At 38.0% G+C, this 22543-nt stretch overlaps 1 protein-coding gene across 3 annotated transcripts in view; it reads left to right on the top strand.

Moving 5' to 3' along the window:
- The window catches only part of atl (atlastin GTPase), a 56997-nt gene extending 34454 nt beyond the window's left edge, over positions 1 to 22543 (top strand). For all 3 annotated transcript variants that reach the window (XM_065233488.1, XM_065233486.1, XM_065233487.1), the window contains exons 2-8: positions 3639 to 3948; positions 4017 to 4166; positions 7566 to 7721; positions 7784 to 8413; positions 8480 to 8760; positions 8847 to 8913; positions 20093 to 22543. In XM_065233488.1, coding sequence (XP_065089560.1) covers positions 3751 to 3948; positions 4017 to 4166; positions 7566 to 7721; positions 7784 to 8413; positions 8480 to 8760; positions 8847 to 8913; positions 20093 to 20245 — 1635 coding nt within the window. In that variant the 5' untranslated portion in view covers positions 3639 to 3750 and the 3' untranslated portion in view covers positions 20246 to 22543. The remainder of the gene's footprint in view (positions 1 to 3638; positions 3949 to 4016; positions 4167 to 7565; positions 7722 to 7783; positions 8414 to 8479; positions 8761 to 8846; positions 8914 to 20092) is intronic.

The following is a 22543-nucleotide window of genomic DNA, read 5'->3' as shown; positions in this document are numbered from 1 at the left end:
CATGTTTTCTAGGCAATAAAACGAATCGTAGTTTCCAAATTTAAAATCGATTCCTCAATTACCTTTGTAGGTATATTTGTTAATTTTTACAAGATTCCTTATCATAAACAAACTATCAAATTTTTTAAAAAGATGTCTTCAGAGTTGCTTAGACGATTCCCCTGAATAATCTTATGATTATATCTAGCATTTCCTTGATTTTTTTTCCCATGCAGCCCCTAAATTATGTCAGAGCCAGGGCGTAAATTTATTGACTATTCAGTTCATTGCTCTATCCAGACCGTTTGTATCGAACGGTAAAGAATGAGACAATGAAAGAGCCACCGAAAACATTAAGTTACGAATAGGCGTCTCATACCGCTTGCCTTCGCTCACACAGCATGTCATTGAGTCATTTTTCCATATACAATGTTCGCTCATCCTTTCAAAACAAGAATTGGGTACCATCGCGGAATAATAAACGTGCTGACTGAGTGCTCTGCTGTCAGTGACTTGTTTACTTCACAATGATTCAGACTCTCACGAGGCAGTGAATTATGAGGCAGATGGCTGTTCATATTCATATGAAAATCACATTTTTATCCTGACAGTTTTGCACATTGGGCAGGGTTGGCAGGAGTATTTGAAAGAAAAAAAAATCCTCGGCGAGATCTACGAAATGTCTTCACATCTCTGCACCTCTTCATCGCAATTTGCAGGCGGGAGGAAGGTGTGTTAAACAGTTGAAGCTCATGGATTTTTCTTAATCTTCATTGCATTTCGTATAACATCAGGGACTTTAATAGAAATACTGGACACGTTGTAGAGCTTCAGTGAACTTCATGTAAATTGGAGGAGCTTTGTAAAAAATCGGAAAAACTTCGCAGAAGTAGGTACTTTGTAATAGTCTTGAAAACTTCGTTGATGTTAAGGGAATTAACATCAAGAAACTTCATAAATGTTCTGGGACCCAGTTTTAACTTCATGACCTTGATGTTAAGGTGTTTAATTTAGCAACTTTAATAAAAGTTCCGGCAGCTTGTTTTAGTTGTTGTTTTAGGCCTTGATGTTGAGGGGTTTAATTTCAGGAAATTTCATTAAATCTCAGTAAAACAGAAGAGCTCTTTGCAGAAAATCAACGCATTTCATAAAATTTCTAGGCGCTTCGTAGATGTGCAGCGAGCTTCATAATAGCTCAGCAAACTTTGTAAAAGTTTAGTGTATTACGTAGGAATGCGATGAACTTCGTTAAACTTAATAGAAGTACAAGTATGTTCAAATTGTCATAAAAATAGTTCAAATTATCATAAAAATTGTTCGAACATTTATGAATTCGTCTAAAGTATTCGGCTAAACGGCGTTCGACCACACCAAACGGCCGTTCAAAACACAATTTTAGCCAGATTTTCGACCCAAATACTCATATGTGGCAATGTTTACTGGTTGTGTGTTGTTGTGTTGTGTTGCAACACTTACAATCCTCGTTGGATTTTGTATGAATACAACAACAACTCGATCATAAGTAAAGTATTGCACTATGAGGGGCTCCATGGCGTTAGAGTGACCGTTTTTGCTTACTGCGCAGAAGATCGGTTTAACAGTATATCGTGCGGTGAACTGCGGTTATCAAAACTGTTCTTGTATCATGAAAATCTTATTAGATCCTTCGCAAGATCTAGAAAGTGTGGAGTACTCGAGGAACTATAGACACAAGTTGTCTCGAACGGATTGCATGGTTTATGGTATGGCATATTAATTTGCATAACATTGTACATTTCCTAACTATGCTCAATTCAGTTGGTTCTCATGACAGTTTAATTAATTTTGCTTCATCGTGGTTCATAAAGTAAACAAGTACCAAATCTGTACAGCATCAAAATGCGTTCTCCTCAGACACAAATTAAGAGTTTTGTATTAAATGTACGGATTTTTAATCATTTCTTAGGTGTACGGATTTCGGTCCCCATGGTACCTAGGCTAGCAACTAAGAAAAGTACCAAACAGGAGTTCAGTCCGAAGCACAGAAGTTTCAATCAACTTTGTATTAACGGTAAATAATTAGTGGATTATGCAGAACCTACACCTTGCCTCGATTGTGTTGACATCAGGGTTACTTCCACTCACTTGCTATAAAAAAATGTTTTTCGGAATAATGAAACCATGAAATAGTATAATGCTAATTATTACTTGTAAGTTACAAGAAGATGTCATGAAGTATAGGTTTGACACATAAAATCTGTCAATATTGCTTTCAGTGCGTCACAATCAGCGATTTTACGACTCGTGAGCGCTCACTCTGAGTGAACGTTCACGAATCATAAAATCGCTGATTGTGACGCTCTGAAAGCGAAATTGACAGGTTTTTTTGAGTCAAACACATACTATACATCCTCTTCTTGTTACTTACTAGTACAACATATCATTATAACATCTAATGATTGCATAATTTAGAAAAATATTTTTTTATAGCAAGTGAGTGGAAGCAACCCTGGTTGACATAAGGAAATCTGAGAATTCTTTTTTTAATATTCAAACAATTTTTAACAGTTTCGTTTCTTTGTAAGATGTAGCTGCAACGTACACACACACAAACATGTATGACGGCATCGACCATTTGCCCAGCTGTCTGATGATCGATGGCCAGGCATGATCATTCCTTGTTGAGTGGCAAGTTTCGTCTCCCCTACCTCCTAGAGAATATCGAGAGCGTTTAGAAATAAACACTCGAATCTACCGGTTATAGACTCTTGTCTTCTCATATCTGTATATCTACTACACGAAAGATGGCAAGAACAGTTATTTAATTCTTATTTTTAGCGGCGCATCACCGAGTTAAGGAAGCAGCTACAGCAGCCGCCCCTTTTTGCCTCTCTGCTTGATGTTGTTGTTGTTGTTGTTTCACGAAGCGATCATCAACTGAACATCTTGTTGATACGCCCGATTCGCGAGATGCATTCCGCAATTTGCAGTTATTGAATTATGTTTTTTTTTTTCGGTGCACACACAAACGAAACGAGTTGAATGCTTATCCGAATTAACGGTGTGGGTTGGGCGTGTGAGGTACATTCTGATTTATGACTTGAATATGGAATTGACTTGAATTGAATTTATTCGTTAGAACTGATTTGGATTGACTTCAAGTAGTTCCATCTGCGCTAACCATATACCGGACCTTGATTGATCCACTTGAGCACATCGGGTATGGGTGTCCTATTGGTATTGGTGCGGTGATAGTTTCCCGCGTCCGTCACCGCAACCACTGTAACCGCGATCCAACACGATGCGTGTTTACAAATCAAGCCATAATAGCAGAAACGACCTTGATATACCCACTTTCCAACAGCGCCACTGCACTGCAATCGTACCTCTTTTGTCCATCGTAGGTAGCTTTACCGCGCATCGTTCAGCGTCCCGGGGTGTCTCCGTCGGTGTGAATGTGTGAGATTGATTGAAAAGTGAAGAAATTACTGCGCTATTCGCAAAGCCAGCGATCTCATCTCGTTTTTCGTTGGCATGGCTGGTGGTATGGCATAACCACCTCGATCGTGTCTGGGGGTCAGAGCAATCCTCCGGTGGCATCTCATTCATAATGAGGAATTTTCATTTTCGTTTAAAACTAATTTTACACATTTTGCCTTCTTTTTTATGCTCGTCAACAGGTTTGCAGATTGGAGCGAGAGTGAGCTCTACCGAAGTAGCTATTAAGCGAGCAAGATTGCGGAATTAGGCACACCGTGCCCGGTATCTAGACCACAGACATAGCGACAGACCATGGCCACAGCGAAACCGGTACAGGTGGTCGAAACCGGTGAAGAGCACACGTTTGCACTGAACGAGGATGCACTGACGGAGATTCTGCTGCAGGAAAATGTACGGGACCGGACAGTCGTCGTCATCTCGGTTGCCGGTGCCTTCCGGAAGGGCAAAAGTTTTCTGCTGGACTTCTTCTTGCGATATATGTACTCGAGGGTAAGGCGATCATATGTTATTGGCAATTGATGTTGTAAATTAGCTTTTTTTACCATTCCCATCAACAGTACGTTCACCATCAGAGCGCCTCGGAATGGCTTGGGGACGAGAATGAACCGCTGACAGGATTCTCGTGGCGGGGTGGCAGCGAACGTGACACAACCGGCATTCTGATGTGGTCAGATATCTTTCTGCACGAAACATCGAATGGAGAAAAGGTAGGCAGCCTTTGGTGAACCTAGCAGTAGTCGACCTGTTGCAGGCACATAATCCGAGCAAAGCTAGAGATCAAATTGAAATCAAAATTTGCTGTTATGATGTAACTTATTTTGCATACTCCAGTTTATCTCATTTTGGTTGATTTAACGGTTAACACAGCAAATATGGGAGCAAAATTTTAAACTGTTGAATCAAATGGAAAACTAATTCTGCTATCAATGAAATCAATTACTGATTTTGCATTCATAATATTTAACTGAATACGGGTCTGGCTTAAGTCACGAGTGACCTAAAATGTGTTCAACAAAACAATTAGACAATAATCGTTAGTTCAATTTTAAAGAAGACGTTAACAGCAGAACTTGAAGTTAAGTTGCTGAAACACCTGAAAGAAGCTAAAAGCACAAAATGTAATCAGACTTATTCGCGACAATTAAAATCAAAATGTGTTTTCATTATGACAACAGCAAACTTTAAAATCGAATTGCTTTCATTTTGTTAACCGACTTTGCTCGGGAAGTCATTCGGTAATAAATTGATCTGGGGAAGTTTGGATCTTCCCCAAAACCAGTTCATGACCGGTTGACTTATGTTCCTGCAATAGTATGCAAACGCCGTAAAGGAAATGTAATTTGCCGTAGAACATTGTATTTATAGAAAAACCGTATGATGACTATGCTGCTGGTGGACGTATAAGTGTCCCATGTGCTATGGAATTTCATATACACATGGGACACTTATACGTCCAGTGACAGTAAGACACTCCCGATCATAAGTTTGGGGACACCGTTTAAAATACATTCTTGCTCTTGGGTCATTCGTGACTTGTCCGGGGGGTGAGATTTGAACTCGTGACTTTGGCGTGAGAGGTATGGATGCTAACCACTACGCCGGGCTCGCCCCCTTCTTGTATTTGTGTGGTTTACGTGTATTACTTATCAAGTGACACTGGTGCGTCTTTTCAACTTTAGTTCTTTTGAAATTTCAATTATTATTAATTACAGTTCCTAGTTCTATCAGGCCTGTTTTAAGAATGACCACCTTGGTGGGATTGGTTTGTTTTAAATTTCAAATTTGTTTGCACGGTGATGCATGTCTCTTTTAAAGCGGCGAGCGTTGATGTGGTCGTCGCTGATTGGTGGCTGTTGTAGCCTATTGATGGTCTCCTTCTTCGTTGCTTGTTGGTGGTGTTCGTATCAGTCGACTTTCGGCGGAGATAGAATAGACACTTAGTATTTTTGGGAAAGTTGTACCAAATGATATTTTAAGAAACTTTGCTGAAGACATCAAATTCCTAGCTGAGGATCATAAACTAAGTCGTATTGAACATTGCCTTCATTGCAGGCGACATGCGTATACGTTGCTGAATAACGCGGAGCATTTAATTTTCCGTTATGCTGATGGAAAGGCAGTGGCTCCATCAGCATAACGGAAAATAATTGCTCTGGGGTATGTTATGTAATCCGGTACGTTGCTTCCATCTCAACGGGATCCACATCCAGTGCCTTTACAAAATTAACAATTCAATCCATGGTGGGATTCGCACTTCCATTGGGAAAGTCAAATCCAATTCGACAGTGAGCATGCATAAGGGTCTATACGCGATGATCGATTCTCTTCATCGATTTTCTCTTTGCATTGCTACAGCTAAGTGAAACAATTTTCTAGAATTTGTTCAATGTAGAGTAGTAAAAGGTTGTATTGGCTATCAAAAGCAACAGCAAACGCACCGAGAAACGTTAAATCTAGCGAGTTATTAACAAAAGAGAAAATCGACGAAGAGAATCGATCATCGCGTATAGGCCCTTATGCATGCTCACTGTCGAATTGTATTTTTCACTTCCATCATTTTGAAGTTTTTTTCTTTCCAACGTCGATAGCAAAAGGTACCAACCGAGACACGATACACAAAAGCGATCGACCCGACTGATGACCGTATCGAAGAAAGCAAAGCAAAAGGAAGGCAAACGCTACCGCACTCTTTGCTCTCTTAAAGGGAATTGTATATTCAGCGTCACCATCTGATGGCATGGAAGTCTAGTTGACCGGAGTTATTGATCAACTCTAGTATAGTAAATCTATAATAGATGATTTGTAGACAATCTCTTATGCTCTTTAATAATAACTTTACAGGACTTGTTAGTCTATTATAGAGGATTTCTGGGTTAACTTCAAAGAATTGTCAACAGTTAGGAAGCCTAATGGCGGAATGTCAATGAACTGAACGGCTCTTATGGTCTATATCAGATATCAGGGAGTCTCAGATATTCTAGTCAGTTATCTCTCGTGGACTTTTTAGTCTAGAGCAGAAGACATATACGTAAAGTACTCAGAACATGACGTTAAATGTTCAGGGACCCAAGAAGAATGTTATTACGATTGTGCTCTGCTGAACTTGTATTTATGTTGACTAACTAACACTCGTAAGTTGAACCGCTGGCATTGTAGTGTTGAGCCTTTTTAAGTTAACATACGAATCTTCCGAACCAGACCAGTATATCTGCTGTTGATCCTTAAGATCTCTGACGGTATGCAAAACGTATTGTTGAATTTTCAAAATGTCAGGAAGTTGTTACAATTTTCCCACAATTCCTAGAAATTATCACTGGAGTTGATCCGTGAGTGCTATGAATAAGATCTTCTTCTTCTTCTTCTGCTTCATTAGTTACAGTGTTTCAACTGGAACTTTAAGCCTGCCATTAATTTAATCTAAATTGATTGATCTGCGTTTTAGAAGAATAATTGTATACCTTATTACGTTGTTTTCCTTTTAATTATACTACTAATGTATCTCTTTCACTTTCACTAATTCACTAAAACGTATTTCGTTTACCACTTGCAAAGTTCTACACTGTCTAGTCATAGAAGTTTGCAAGTAGTGAACGAAATATGTATCTGTTTTAGTTTTTTTTAAGTCAAAGTGAATACCTAGTGAATTAAAAAAAAAGTGAAAGTGATACAACAGGAAAAGGAAAAACAACGTAATAAGGTATAATCAATTTAGCGTTCTTGGAGCACTACGTAGGGTAAGCTGGGCAAGGTGGGTCATCTACCTAATTTATTAATGTTATTGATTGTCTACATTGACAGGCTTAATGTAGCCCCAATGCTGGTTTGAAAAATCAAACCATCATTGGGGTTGCATTGAACCTGATGATTTTAATAATCAAATAAATTAACAAATGTACCCATCTTGCCCCATCTTACCCTACCTCAGTTGTTAACACCAGTAATCGGGAAATTTTCTCAACGAAATCGATTGAACTGGGAAACGAAGTCTCTAGCCTTTACCAACGAGGCTGTTGGGCGAAAATTACAGACCTTGGCTGAACCACGACATTTAGATTTAAATCCTGCCTCTACACTAGATAGTAAAAGTCTCTCCCTACATCTTTCAGCTGGCCATCATCCTAATGGACACCCAGGGCGCGTTCGACAGTCAGAGCACAGTGCGGGACTGTGCCACAGTGTTCGCCCTCAGCACAATGCTCTCGTCGGTGCAGATCTACAACCTCTCCCAGAACATCCAGGAGGATGACCTTCAGCACCTGCAGGTACTTCAACCAGCTCTCGCACATCCCTCCCAAAACCTACCGTCTTTTCGATTATCTTCCAGCTGTTCACCGAATACGGCCGTCTGGCACTGGCCGACAGTGGCAAGAAGCCGTTCCAGCGGCTTCAGTTTCTGGTTCGGGACTGGAGCTTCCCGTACGAGGCAGAATATGGTGCCTCGGGTGGCGATGTGATCTTGAGGCGGCGCTTGGAAGTACAGGACAAACAACACCCGGAGCTGCAATCTCTGCGGCGGCACATTACCTCCTGCTTCACGGAAATTGCATGCTTTCTGATGCCACACCCCGGTCTGACGGTTGCTACCAATCAGAAGTTTGACGGCCGGCTAGCAGACATTACGCCCGAGTTCAAGCAGAGTCTGAAGGAACTCGTGCCAATGCTGTTGTCGCCGGATAATCTGATAGCAAAGGAAATCAACGGCCAAAAGGTGAAAGCACGCGATTTGGTGCAGTACTTCAAGTCGTACATGGCCATCTACAAGGGCAACGAACTGCCGGAACCGAAGAGCATGCTGGTGGCGACGGCAGAGGCCAATAATCTGACGGCAGTTGCCGCTGCGAAAGAAATCTACTCTCAGCTAATGGAGGACGTTTGCGGTGGAAACAAACCATATCTGAACACGGCACATCTGGACTCGGAACACAATCGGATCAAGGAGAAAGCACTACACCAGGTATGAATGCCCCGTACTTACACAGAGATTACATTGAAAAGAATTATTTTATTTATTTCCCGATAGTTTTCTTCCAAACGTAAAATGGGCGGCGAAGAGTTTTCCGAAAAATACCGCGAAAAGCTGGAATCTGATCTGGATGAATCGTACGGAACGTTCAGGGCGCACAACGAGAGCAAGAATATCTTCAAAGCGGCCCGGACGCCGGCCGTCTACTTTGCGATCGCCGTCGTAATGTATATCTTCAGTGGCATCTTCGGCCTGGTCGGCCTGTACACGTTTGCCAACTTTGCCAACCTGATCATGGGTGTTGCGCTGCTGACACTGGCCACGTGGGCGTACATTAGGTTGGTTGCCACTTGGAGTTCAATATTGCGATGGGAATGGTCGCTAATTAACTTGTTTATTGGTTTTATTTTTTGCCAATTCGCAGATATAGCGGAGAGCTGAGCGACTTCGGTGTGCGGTTAGACGAAGTTGCCAACCTGCTGTGGGAAAATGTAAGTTATTTTGTTTATTGTTTCTGGTTTACCGGTGTTGGGATTTTGCTGTACGTGCACCAGGACGAGCTTGTGTATTATCTTAAGCTGTTGAAATTATTGTAAATTTTACCAAACTAGTCCAATAATGAACCATACTTTTTGCGAAAAACCAAAGCAGTATTGTGTCATTGCTCTTATGTTTGTTAGTTTTATTTAAATTTTTTATTTAGTTTATTTTGGTTTAGTTTGTTTATTTTTTACTAACATTTTCGTTACCTCAATATCCCTTTATGAGACAAGATATTCTAAGAGAAATATGAAAAGTTACACTTTAGGCACGGTTTCGAAATCAACATTGGCGAAGAATGAAGAATTTAAAAAAGCGATAGTATTGTTTTGTGAAAAGTTGAGAACAGGTAAGTAAAGGTAATTTACAGAATTTGTTTTTCTTTCCTTAGCAGGGCGTGCCAAATACTCGAAATTAATTATTAATTTGAAGAAATTACTATTCGAAGCAAACATCCTGCCAAGAACTGACTCGGGTGGATCAATCAACAAGTTTTACGCAAATTTTTCGATTATTAAAACTCAAGTTATAAATCGGGAAATTAAAAAAAAACGAAAATCTGGCAAATGAAACTGTGTTGGCATAAGTTTGACGCTTGAATAACCGATGAAAGTTCTGCTTTTGCTTTATTATCGAGACTTTCAGCCCTGAGCTGGTTCATCTCTTAACCTAGGAAAGTTGTTTTCGTTGGGTCTCAGTCTAGTGCACTGCACAATGCATCTGGATTTGATCCGTTGCAGCAAAGTGACAGATATTGTCTAACTGTCAGATTATCCCCACATCGTTAATATAGACCAATAGAAGTGTTTAGATATTTTCCATTGTGATCACATGAATTCGATGTGATTTGTCATATAGATTTTATTAGATACTGTTTCTGTGATATGCGATCATATGAAAGTCACCAGGCTTTTGCTTATTCAAGAGTTGTATAGCTATTTCTTCTTTAATTTACTTATTTTTTTGGTTTTTATTAGTTAAATAGGTTCCGATTCTACACGTCGTAGTTTCATTTTTAAATCTGTGATCTTGGCATTTTTACCTAGGATATGAGTACTTAAGGGGTTAGGTTTTTGATAAGTCTTTAGTGGGAATGACACTGATGAAGACTGTACATTGTAGTCGAAATACGTATCTGTCATGGATATCAAAATTAATTACGTTGAATTAAATGGAAGATAACCTTTTTTCCGTTTTATTTAAGCATTCCGCTAACAACCCAATTTCTTCGCTTCATCCAAAACAATGCTGTTAAAATTGATTTTTAGAATCATATTAGTGCATGTAACCAGGGGTCCCATTCACCGCTCATGTCGTAAAGGAAATATTTACTTTTTGAATTCTCTATCTTTGATGGCCATTTAACGCACTATATGGTTTGTAAGTTATCAAGGTACATATTATTTGAATGAACACTCGCCTTTGTTATGAAATATTGGTAGTAATGTCTATTTTAAGTTTATTTTTGGAGTTAATGGTGAAGGGAACCCTTGATCGTTGTTGGATCTCCATTCACCGCTCATGTTTTTCGACAATAAATAGTGAAATAAAAGTGCCGATGGCTAAATATGATCAGCAGGCATAGCGAGTGAACAAGTCGATTAAACTCATGTTTAGAACTTATTTTGGGAACTTTTTCAACAAATTATGACAAAATGAGCGATGAATGGAGGTCGAGCGGTGAACGGGTATCACGCACGGTATGTTTAATTTGGTTGAATGATAATAAAACAAGCACTACGAATGAAGTTATGTTTGCTTCAATTTCTTAATATAATTAATTTATAAGGAAAAAAAAACTAACATCTAACAAAAACTTCATAATAATTTCGATTTCATTTCGTATTCCGCTTGTTTACAATTCATACGAATGAAATATACGGGGATCAGGGGCATAATGAGCACCTTAAGTTGATTGCGGAATTAGGCATTCCAAATAACTGCAATTTTCAAATGTTAACTTGTAAAAAGTGAATGAAGATCATGTGTTAAATGAAATGCATAAATGGTCACACATACCGCTTATGCATTCTTAATAGGGCTTATGTGGTTTGTCTTATGGGATGTATAAGGCTGATGTTTTGGCACAAATGTATAGCACATTTAATGAATAAATAATAAATTTTCCTTTCGTATACTGTAACAGTATTGTAGGGTTTAGAGATGAACTAGCCTATGGCTAAAAATCTCTTAAATAAAGATTTAAAAAAAAAGTATTGTAGGGGAAATGGCTCTAATGTTGGCCTATGGATCTAAGATTGGGCCCATCACTAAAAACCTGCTATTTATCAATTTTAACTAGATGAACGTGTTACTGGGACGGTACTAATGGATATTTTTGGTCGCTATTGAAAATTTAGTCGATTGCTGAATTTATGTATGGGTCCAAATTAGGGACATTTAGGCCGACATTACATCAATTCCCCCTACGAAATTTATTGACAAGCTGATTGGAAAGAGAAAAAAAACTGAGTTCAAAACAAACGATTTAGGATTGTGGTCTTAAACCACGTGAGCAATCGATGTTCGAAGAATAATGAGCACCCCGATGTGGCATAATGAGCAGAGTAACATTTGAAATGGGCCTATTTCCAAAACGTAAACAAATCGGGTTTCGATATTATTCTATAGCACCGCTTGATAGCTACTAATCGTGTAGGAAGGTTCCGCATAAAAGTTAAAAACCATCAAAAATAACTCGATTTTCGAAACGGCCAATCAAAGAAATTTTTCAGATTCAATAATAGGCAAATCCAATAGAAACTAAGCGATCGTTTCAGCCTCTGGTGGTGAATAAGGGAACCTTCAAAAGAGTGATAAGAGCAGCAATTTTCGTCGTGAAGCATACACAGAAAAAAAAAGTTGTTGAATATTACATCCAAACTGCTGCAACCAGGTCAATCCATCGGTTGTGTACGATGTACATCGATTTTGCGAACAGAATTACATCCATTGATGTAATATTGTATCTAGTTTTTGCTATTACATCATTATTTCATACATCAGCTTGAATTATATTGATCGATATTACATTTTTTTTTGCTGTGTAGGAAGAGGAAAATGTTTTTACCTTTTATGATTAATGTAATCATCATCCACGTGGAATATTTTATTTTCTGTATCGATTTTGGAGTGATCCAGCTGGTGCTTCCACATATTTTTGTTAAGAATAGTGAAGATTTATAAAACTACCTCAGCGGTTATTCCGGCTTTTAATGCAATGTTATTTGAGCTGTAATTACGTTCAAATATGTGAAAAATAATAAAATAAGACCCTTCACAATGGAAATAGGCAAGATACGCATTACAATATGTGTTAATTTGAGATGTAAAAAATGTAATTTTGATGTAAACAAACGGTTTGGTTGACGTTTCCTCTCATAATCGCTTAGCGCACTCTACATTGGTGGTGCACAGAAGCAGCCTGTAGGCCTAAGTTTTAGTCACAATTAGTCAAATCGACGTTTTACGAGGGCGGATTTATTTTTTTTCGATGTTTTCACGTACATTTCACATAATATCTAATAAGGCACTTAACTACAATGAGAACTATTGTAATAAATTTGGATATTCCACAAGATGTTTATACCATCAGTTTCTATTTTAATTATTTTGATAAGCTCAGATTCATAAATCCTCTTCTATCTTGATTGATGCTTTCCTAGTGGAGCGGCTAGGGGAAATGGCTCGGAAAGGGTTTTTATTGTATATTATAGCTTTCAAATGGTTTTCAATGCGTACGAGAGCTTCGAGAATACATTCTTCATAACTTTCTCCAGGGTGGGCCAACTAGACATATTCTAGTCTTAATGAGGTTTTGGTGGATGCATTAATGATAAAATAGCCTTGACCAGGGTTTTATGAATGTTGTTTTATAGTTGCTTTGTAGTATTTCATAAAACTTAAAATGTTACTTGGCATAGTGGTGTACCTATAGTTGCGGTTTCGGGGTTGTGCCGGAATGGGGAGTAATACACGGATAAGATTATTTTTATCGGTAGCTCTCCTAAAATAAAACATATTTGCATATTTAAAACTTAAAATTAGCCCAAAAAATGTTGGAAATTTATTAATTTTCCGTAAGATTTTCACTACTTTGCACTAATAGTTGTGGTAGTGTTTTTATAATAGTTGAATCCATAAGAACCTAACGCATTCCACTATTATATGAACCAAAGGTAGGAACTATCATTACTACTGGAACAGTGTTCCTATTAATGGAAGACGAGTTTTCAAAAAAAGTATGAACTTTTATTGCAATGTGATATTTTTATAGCAAAATAAAGCATTAGATTGACGTATAAAACTTGTGTGTACATTACGTAGCATTATTCCTGAAGAAATCAATTCAGGAGAATACGAATGAATAACAAATATAATTGGAAAAGTGAGCCAGTTTTTGACCCTACCGGTTCTCTAATTGGCCCTATCTTAATTGCCAATATTTTCATTATTTTCTAAATTTATATCGATACAAGTTTGGAACAAATATGTTACCATTATCTATGAAATTGGATCCATGAAAATTTATTTCCAATTTGATTTAACCCTACGGCCGAACACTGAAACTTCAGTACCACAACTAGCACACTTACCCTGTTTTGTTATCAAAACAGTTTCTCAAGCATCCCTCATGTCTTGATATCGCGAAATTAACGATTTCCGTATTTTACGTCTCGCAGGGGTTTCAGATAACCTCGTCAGTAAAGGCACGATATTAGCAAGCCGGAGGCAGCGGGTTCGGTCGAAGGAATCTTTCGAGTTGTTGGTTTGCATAGAAAGCTCTCAATTAATAACAGTATGTTGAGAGTTCGCAATGCGCTCCCTACAGATGCGTAAAAATTCTAGAAGACGGATACGAAGTGCATCTAGAAAACTTTGTTACGGACCGAAAAACAAAACTTGCTAAATAAGCGCAAACAAGCCTAGAAGAATAGCATTTGCGACTTTACTTCTATTCCATTCTACACACAAATTCATGAATGCAATCTTGCATTCATATGGATTCAGAAATTTGATTCACGAATGATTTTTTAGAAAGCAATCCTATGACTCAAATGATTCCTAATGAATGTGGATAAAGCGTATGTTGTTTTGTTAGAGTCATTCAGGCGCTTCATTTGCTGATTCATGAATTCATCGGTATAAACAATCTACAGAGTTCATTGGGAGAGTTTTTATGCGGCTGGGAATGATCGAAAAAGAAACGTCAAGCAAAGCATACAGTCAGCAAGAAGAATTCAAGTGAATGAAATTTTCCATCCTTGGGCCTAACAACGCTATAGGAACGCTAAAACGGCCATCCATTCAATTTTTTTCATTTCATTGATAAGCCTAGTGACGTAGAAGGGATTCAAACCCTACTGCTTGAGGCAGGGCCGATAGGCCTCTAAAACCTGCCATCTTGAAAAAGGCTTGATGATGCAGATTTCAAAATATTGCATGGAGAAAGGTATGGGACAGAAGATTTAAAATGCTTATAGTTTTCAAAAGAATTACTTTAAATTGATTTAAGTGAAGAATAGTCTAAATCTACGTATTTGAACCACTTTTTATCAAATATTTGGAAAATCTCCGAATATTTAATATAATAGGTCAGTTGAGTAGCCCTTGAGTTTTACACCACGGTAGAATAAAAAAAAATATTTGAGAAATAGAAGCATTTTAACATTTCAATCCTACATATACCTCGCCGTGCAAAATTTTGAAATCTGCATCATCAAGCCTTTTTTTCCAAGATGGCGATTTTTAGAGTCCTATGATTTGTTTTGAATTTATTTGACGCTGCGAAAAGGTTTAGCAAAGGGCGTACCATTTCTGATGATAAGCAAAACGGTTTAACAAAAAGGGCCTATCCATTGAAAGATTCACAAAAAGGCTTATTAATTTATGAAATTAAATTGTTATCGATTTTCATATATTTTTGAAAACTTTTCGCATATTTTGGATGTTGTTGTAGCGTTGGAATAGTTACATTGTACGTAACACATAATAGTATGCATAAAAGCAAGCACGTAAATAAACGATACGAACATGGTCTCGCTCTCTTATTGCATCGACTTTAGAACAAACAGCAAGAGTTTCTATATGCATATCATACTCATCCTGAAAACGAACTTCCCAATATCTTGTTGTATCTTCACAATGTCTTGATATACAGTTATTATTGTTATTATGAACAATATAAATGCCTAAAATACTTCAATTTCTTTATATATGAATTAAATAGTGGCGGAAAAATTTAAAATTCATTTTTTACATATTGTACATAGGCCCTTTTCGAATGTTTCCGCGAGAATTTATCTCTTTAGAAGTGCACACGGTAAAAAAACATCATGTTCATTGATGCGCTGTACTTTGAAGTCGAAATGTCAACCATACTGATATTAACAATCTATCACTTTAAGTTTAACTAATTTATCCTTGGATTTCATGTTTTCTGAAAATAGGTTTACATAAATATATTGCCTTGTTCATACTGCAAGCCTTGTTATATGTTATTCAGAATATGTCCATTGAACATGTGTCATATTACAACCCAGATCACATTTTTCCAAGTGACATTGAACAACATTGCAAGGCTTGTAGTAGAGGCAAGACAAGACATGGAGCAATACATTTGAAGAGTTTGACAATGTTTTGTAATCATAGACTATTATTGAATACAGCATCAATTTCATAATACTCACGCTCTAGAATGCAAATTATTTCGGGTTGAAATGAAGAATTATTGCTTCTCTCATTTGACTTCATTTGTTGTTGACTTGCCATCTTCGCGAGTAATGTTTGGCATGTGCGTTTAGACATTTGCTTCCAAAAGCAAAACTAATCAAATTCAATGGATGAAAACAGTGGTGCCAATTCAAATAATAATCATTTTGATTTAAAGGTACAGTACATGTACATACCGTATATATTTTCAACGACAAATCACTTTGTCTCTAAACGCAAATAAATTGAAAATCAATGATAAATCACTTCGATTCGTAGTGCCGCATAACAGACTAAGTCAAGTGCAAGAGCATTTGGATTATATATGACAACTTTTTACCGTGCATAGATTCAGCAGGAGCACATAACAAAAGTTCCGGATGTAGAAAGAATGTTCCAGTGCAGAAATAACAGATAAACACATTAAAACGTTCTAGCGTTCAGAATCATAAGGGCCCAACTGCGATGCAACCTCATGTTACCCGAAAATCATTCATAAGTCACGCTTATGAAATTCATATATGTTGTTCATAAGTCGAGCATTATGAAATTCTTAGGTGTATTTGCCTCAGTGTGTGATTTGGAACCCTCGCACAAAACAGAGAAGCGAAAAAAAAAAACCACACGACGGGGTGATCCATGAATGAATTAGCAAGAAAAACCATCAGCACCGTCAGCAGGATCAAGCTCGCGTGTGACGTTTTTCATTCGCAATAATTGATGCATGTTGTAAAGCGAACCCCACACGTATCAATATATTGACGCGAAGGGGAAATATTGACAATAATATTGATGATGTGAATACAGAAATATTGTCAATATCGATGTATTGACGTCAATATAGAATTCAGGCATAACATTTGATAACGGCACAAAAGCATTTGTAAACAAACTTTCTAAGGCCCTTTACAAGCGAACCAAAGTACGCCCACGCAACCCTAATAAAATTGTTATGGTTATTTTGCTTAACGACGTGTTCTGGGTATCTTTCAAACCATTAGTGGAAAAGTTCAATTATTTGGGTTATCGTTCGTTTATGGTTATTTTTTATTAGGGAAACCAACAACATCATCGGATAGGGGCAATTATCTCCTTTCCGAAAGTGGTATTGGTTTGCGTGGGCGTACTTTGGTTCGCGTGTTAAAGGCCTTAGAAAGTCTGTTTACAAATGCTTTTGTGCCGTTATCAAATGTTATGCCTGAATTTATTGACAATACGATTATTGTCAATAAAAGCAATCGTGTAGGATCCGCTTAAGATACCAATTGGAAACGGATGCTATTCGGCAATGTCATCTTTGCGTTATCACAAGAACTCCATTATGAAAGTGCTTGAAAATAAATAGTTAAAATATTTCTAAATTGAGAGTATTTCTAAGTCGTGTGTATGTGTGTATGTGTAAGCTAATTGAAGGATACTCTGTGAATGTTTTAGCCTATTTGATGGAGGTTTTCTGATATATCTGGATATTTTTAAAGAATAATGGAACTATTTTAGAAATCACCCACCTTTGCCATTGCTAAATGAAATATTTTTCAAATCAAAAGGTTCATCAATTTTCCTCATTGTTTCACAAGTATTTTTGGATATTCTGCAAAAAATTCAGCCTATTTTATGAAGGTATTCTGTTACATCTTGGTATTTTTAAAGATAATTAGATAAATTGAACTATATCTTCAAAAATTGTAGAAATCATCCACCTTCGCCATTGATCATTAAATATTTGTTAAACCAATTTGATCTTCAAATTTATCAAGTTGTATCACAAGTATTTGAGTATATTTTGTAAAAATGTCAGCCTTTTTGATACAGGTATTCTGATATATCTTGGTATTTTTAAAGATAATTAGATAATTCCACGAACTTCGGCATAACTTCCCTGAACTTCGGCAGAATTTCCCTGAACTTCGGCAGAATTTCCCTGAACTTCGGCAGAACTTCTCTGAACTTCGGTAGGACTTCGCTGAACTTCAGCAGGAGTTCCCTGAACGTTGACAGGACTTCCCTGAGGTTCGGCAGGCCTTCCTGAACTTCGGCATGAGTTCCCTGAACTTCATCAGGACTTCCCTGATTTCCGAGAATTGAAATGAAAGGACTTCCCTGAACTTCGGCAGGAGTTCTCTGAACATTGGTAGGACTTCCCTATAGTTCGGAAAAACTTCCCTGAACATCGGCAGAACTTCCCTGAACTTCAACAGAACTTCTCTGAATTTCCGCAGAACTTCCCTGAACTTCAGCAAGACTTCCCTGAACTTCGGCAGGACTTCGCTGAAGTTCGGCAGGCCTTCCCTGAACTACGGCAAGACTTCTCTGTGCATTTGTAGGACTACCCTGAACTTGGAATTTTGTGGAAAGTTGTCATTTCAGTAGTAGAATTATTATAATTATACAATAATATTGTGTTTACGAATATGTTCAAAATTTCAATATTTCCCATTTTTCTAATTTGCAATGCTTGTTGGTATTAGTGCATTTCGAATTTGGGTGTGGTTTGAACGGATGTGGATTCAATATCAACGGAAAAGCATTAACTTTCACCTTAAGCGATACCTAAAATATTTAAAGTTGTATGATACCAAATGCGTGAAACGTCGAGATCTAGTGTTAACTCGAAAATTTGTTTTTCCGAAAATCTACTTTCCGACACTTAACTTTAGGAAATTGATTTTTTTATGCCAAATGATTTAAAAATGCTTGAAACGTCGAGATCTAGTGTAATCTGTAGAAAAAATTTACTATCTAGGCTTTTTCGTGAAATTTCGGAAAAAAAAAACGTTCCTGAATGTGAAAAATAATCGAGTTAACACTAACAATAATCTTGGAAATCTCAAATTTATCGAACACTTTCATTTCTGGCTGAATAGGAGCAACCGGGAAACATTTAATATTTGCACCGGGAAAACCGGGAATTTTAAAATGAAAATTCACTGGTCACTCTGTTTTTGGGAAAAATAAAAAATGTTTCGAGTTTACACTGGGTCTCGACGTTTCATGCATGTTGGGAGATTTTTCAGATGAAAAACAGTTTGAATTTTGCGGACGCAGAACATGTCCGATTGAGCCCAAATTTGTGTTTTTTCGAGTCAATGAACATTTTGTATATGGTCGGTTTGAAAAATTCGATGGTCACTTGTTTCCCATACAGTTAAGTGGCACTCTAACTCACATCCACCTTACGTTCTAGAATGTCGGTGGATATTGACTTCTGATGACATCGACGATGGAGCTCAGCATTCGAGATTCAGTTGTGAGGTGAATCTGTAGCTTTTGAGTACTATCAACTGACGCGGACTATGTTTCGTTGGCGTATAACAACACCGAGTTCACGCTAACATTGATCGTTCTCCCCTATTGTGCGAGTCACGTGACTCTCTCTCTCTCTCACCGCTCAGGTGACCATACTCGCGTCACTTTTCAAACTCGTTCAAACTATTGTCTTTGTCCCGGCCGTGGCGATCCAAAGAGAAAGTCGATGAAGGGAATCGATCAATGTAGATAGGACCTATTGAAAAGTGACGCGAGAATGTTCACCTCGTGTGAGCCGACTGGAAATGGAAATTAGATTTGCACACGGCGAATGAGAACGATCCAAATTTGAGTTTAGTTTACACATTAAGTGCAGGAACTCAGTGATGAGTAAATTTGCCTCATGTTTTTCCAGGTTTGGACAGTCTATTGGTACTACTCCTAGACTGAGTAAAATTTTCGTCAATTGCCGGCAGATTTTTGAGGTTTTCCACAGAAAACCATGAGACTAATTTACTCATCGCAGAGTTTCTGCACTTTTGGCGATTATGAGTTAACGTCACTTCACCGGTGACAGAGAGTCGCGTGACTCGCAGAATAAAGGGGATTTAGATTTTGGTGCATTGGCTAATCCAGTTTGATTTCCATTGTATTTCACTATCTCGTAAAAGCAGTAACAGCCTTTTTGATTCGTGCACCTCTTTTTCGATTTTGGCCCCGCCGTATAGCGCCGAGATTGTGCGTTGCGAATACCGTAACATACAAGCTTACACTTCACAGAAGAAAGTAAGCTTATACTGATTACAAATTTTCTTTATTTTGCTTGCAACTCTGCCCGACTGGATTTTGGGTCGAAAATTCTCAACCACAATACACTCAAAAGACTTACGCCGCTAATCGCACGACTACGCAGAGCACTTCATTCTCGCACGACTAGAAACCGTGCACACTTTCGAGGGCTTTGTTAGTTAATTTTTTAATTGTTTGCATTATTTTTCTTTATAAATATAAGATCATCATAAGACTCGACCTGGGCATGTACTGGACAGTTACGCCATTTGATCTTGTTTTTTTTAGTTTTGTTTTATGTTCTAGTTCTTCTATCAACGCAACTGATTTATCTCTTATGTTACAACTATTTTGTTCTCGACTTCCTGTCCCTTACTTTCGTAGATAATGAAACCAGTGTATCAATCCTGCATGGAGAAAGGCATCCAACACGTGGCGACTCACGCGACCGAATATGCCATCAGCGGTGGGCCCTCATCGCCCTCGTCTCGGTCAGCCGGATCTCGTCAGTTGAACGGCAAGGTGAAGCACTCTTGAGAGTACGCTTCCAGTGGTAGCTCCAACGACGATCATCAGCTGGGTCGGTGGTGGTGGCCATTCTCCGGTGGTGCAGCAGCAGCAGCAGCAAATCGTCACAATGAGGTGGCTGATTCGGGTAGATTCGGATGGTTGTTTTCTCCGTCTTCGGCGGCCGCAATGCCACCGGCCCCCAACCACCACCGCCATCTCAGCAATGGTAGCAACAATAGTAGGTTTAGTGTTTTCTTCGATAGCCTTAGAGGTAGTACGAGTAGTAACGTTAAGCGAAGTACCGATACCGACAACAACAACAGTAGGACGGGCGGCCGTGTGATAAAGGGTCCATCGTCGACCGGTGTGGGCAGCCGTGCTGCTAGCGGCGATGGTCCGGCCACCAAGTTCAGTGGCCGAAGACGAACGAAAACTAAAGCATGAACAATACACGTTTCAACCCGCACTTAGCCCACAGAAAAGGTAATATGACAATGTTTCGACAGCAACCGGCTAAATACACACTCGAACACACACGGTAGCATTCTGAACCCCATCCATTTATGTTGCATTTCTTTTGTTTATTATGATTATGGATATTGTGTTTACCCCCGAAGTTTAATATATTCCCCCGTGTACTGCTGTTGTGTTACATACCTATATAAAGTTTTAAATGTACTATTATAGATTCTAGTTTGACCTCTTCCCCACAACAAACGTCTTTCGCTGTTTAAAAAGTATCCTGGTATTGTCCTAAAACATGTGCCAAATCGAATCACATCGGCGTTTAAAAATTCCTAACTATATGAGCTGCGAAAACAAAAATCTTGCCACTAGATAAATTCGAACAGGAGTAAATTGTGTTTCTTTAAGGTGTGACGCTGGTCAGTGAAAAGATTCAGTATTGTTTGCTACATTTCGAAACGATTGAAGCTATTAGCGAGTTGAAATTCAGACTTCAGAGATTGTTCGCGAACTTAAATTGAGCTAAGTAATTTCTTTTAAAATCCAGGATTTTCTACCAGATTCCTTGAATTCTCTCTGAAACCATCTGATCAGCGTCTTGGCAGTATGTTCATTTTTTTCGCATTGAAATTTAGCACCTTTTACTTAGTATACCACCACTTGAAACGGATTTCAAACTGTGTTAACAACAATAATGTTACCCCCTAACGTTATCAAGAGGATGAAAGTAACCTGTAAATAGACCAAAACTCTAGCAGCAAGTGGGCAACAAGGGAAATAATTATTCAGCTCTTAATTAAAATACCTAATGCACTTGGCAAGAAACCGCTCTGCAACGTAAAAAAATAATAAGATATTTGAATGAATGGCACAAATTTAGATCCTACAAGCTGGTTTGGGAGCTTGTTATACAACTGCATGTGACTTTTGTGACACACTACATTCATCGTGAAATTCATTGTTCTGTTTTTATGACATAAAGTAAGATCAGCTATTTGGGACAGGTGTTTAAGTATCGGAAAAATGGTTTAGGAAATCGACCAATTGTGTAAAAACGACATCTGAGTAGAAGTGGAAATGCAATATATTTTATTGATATTTTTAGCATAAAGCGTAAATAATTAATTCGTCAAAATATTTGCTAGTGAGCTATGCAGAAATCATGTTCATCATTATTTTTTTTTATTGGATCCTTCATGTTGGATAGAATAGTAGGGAAATGATTGTTCATATATTTTTTACCATAAGAGAGTTGATTATTTTCCATCCGTCACATCCTTTGAACCGTACTGTGTAATTTTACACTAGATTTTTGTTGTGTTTTTCCCACGATTAACGACACCTGCGAAAATTGATCGGCATGTGCATTTTTGCTCAATAGATGTGTACCCCTATATTGTTTTATGTTTCACCGCCTTATTCCGTGTGGATATTACATATAGTTAAAATAATGACACAAATTCAAAAAATGACGTAACGAATACCGCGTGTTGTTTGTTCCACATTTATTTTAGAAATTTTATCGATCAAAATCCTTGTAAATTTGGCCCCTTGGTAAAAGAAAAAAAAACAGCTGAATGTAATAAAGTTCATACACAGTGACGCTAGAATAAGATTATACCTACTAATAGCGCTGCTAAGAGTAAATTGAAGCACCCACTAACGATCGGCGCAGAGCTTGTGCAAAGGAAGAAGATAATGTTTAAACTGCGCAAAGAAGACACGGAATCACGGATCATGGCTTACACGGTGTAGACGAAAATGTTGCGACAAAGCGGATTTAACCGGAGTTCATGTTGGGAGCGAGAGTTATTACGTGAATTATTTTTATATTAAAGTTACAAAAAAGTGGACACAAAA

Source organism: Ochlerotatus camptorhynchus, unplaced genomic scaffold (assembly GCF_037179485.1).
Source record: "Ochlerotatus camptorhynchus isolate MF236.1 unplaced genomic scaffold, CSIRO-AGI_Acam_v1.1 ptg000402l, whole genome shotgun sequence".
Lineage (NCBI taxonomy): Eukaryota > Metazoa > Arthropoda > Insecta > Diptera > Culicidae > Ochlerotatus > Ochlerotatus camptorhynchus.
The sequence above is the reverse complement of the archived record's forward strand: the minus strand, read 5'-3'. Positions and strand labels throughout refer to the sequence as shown.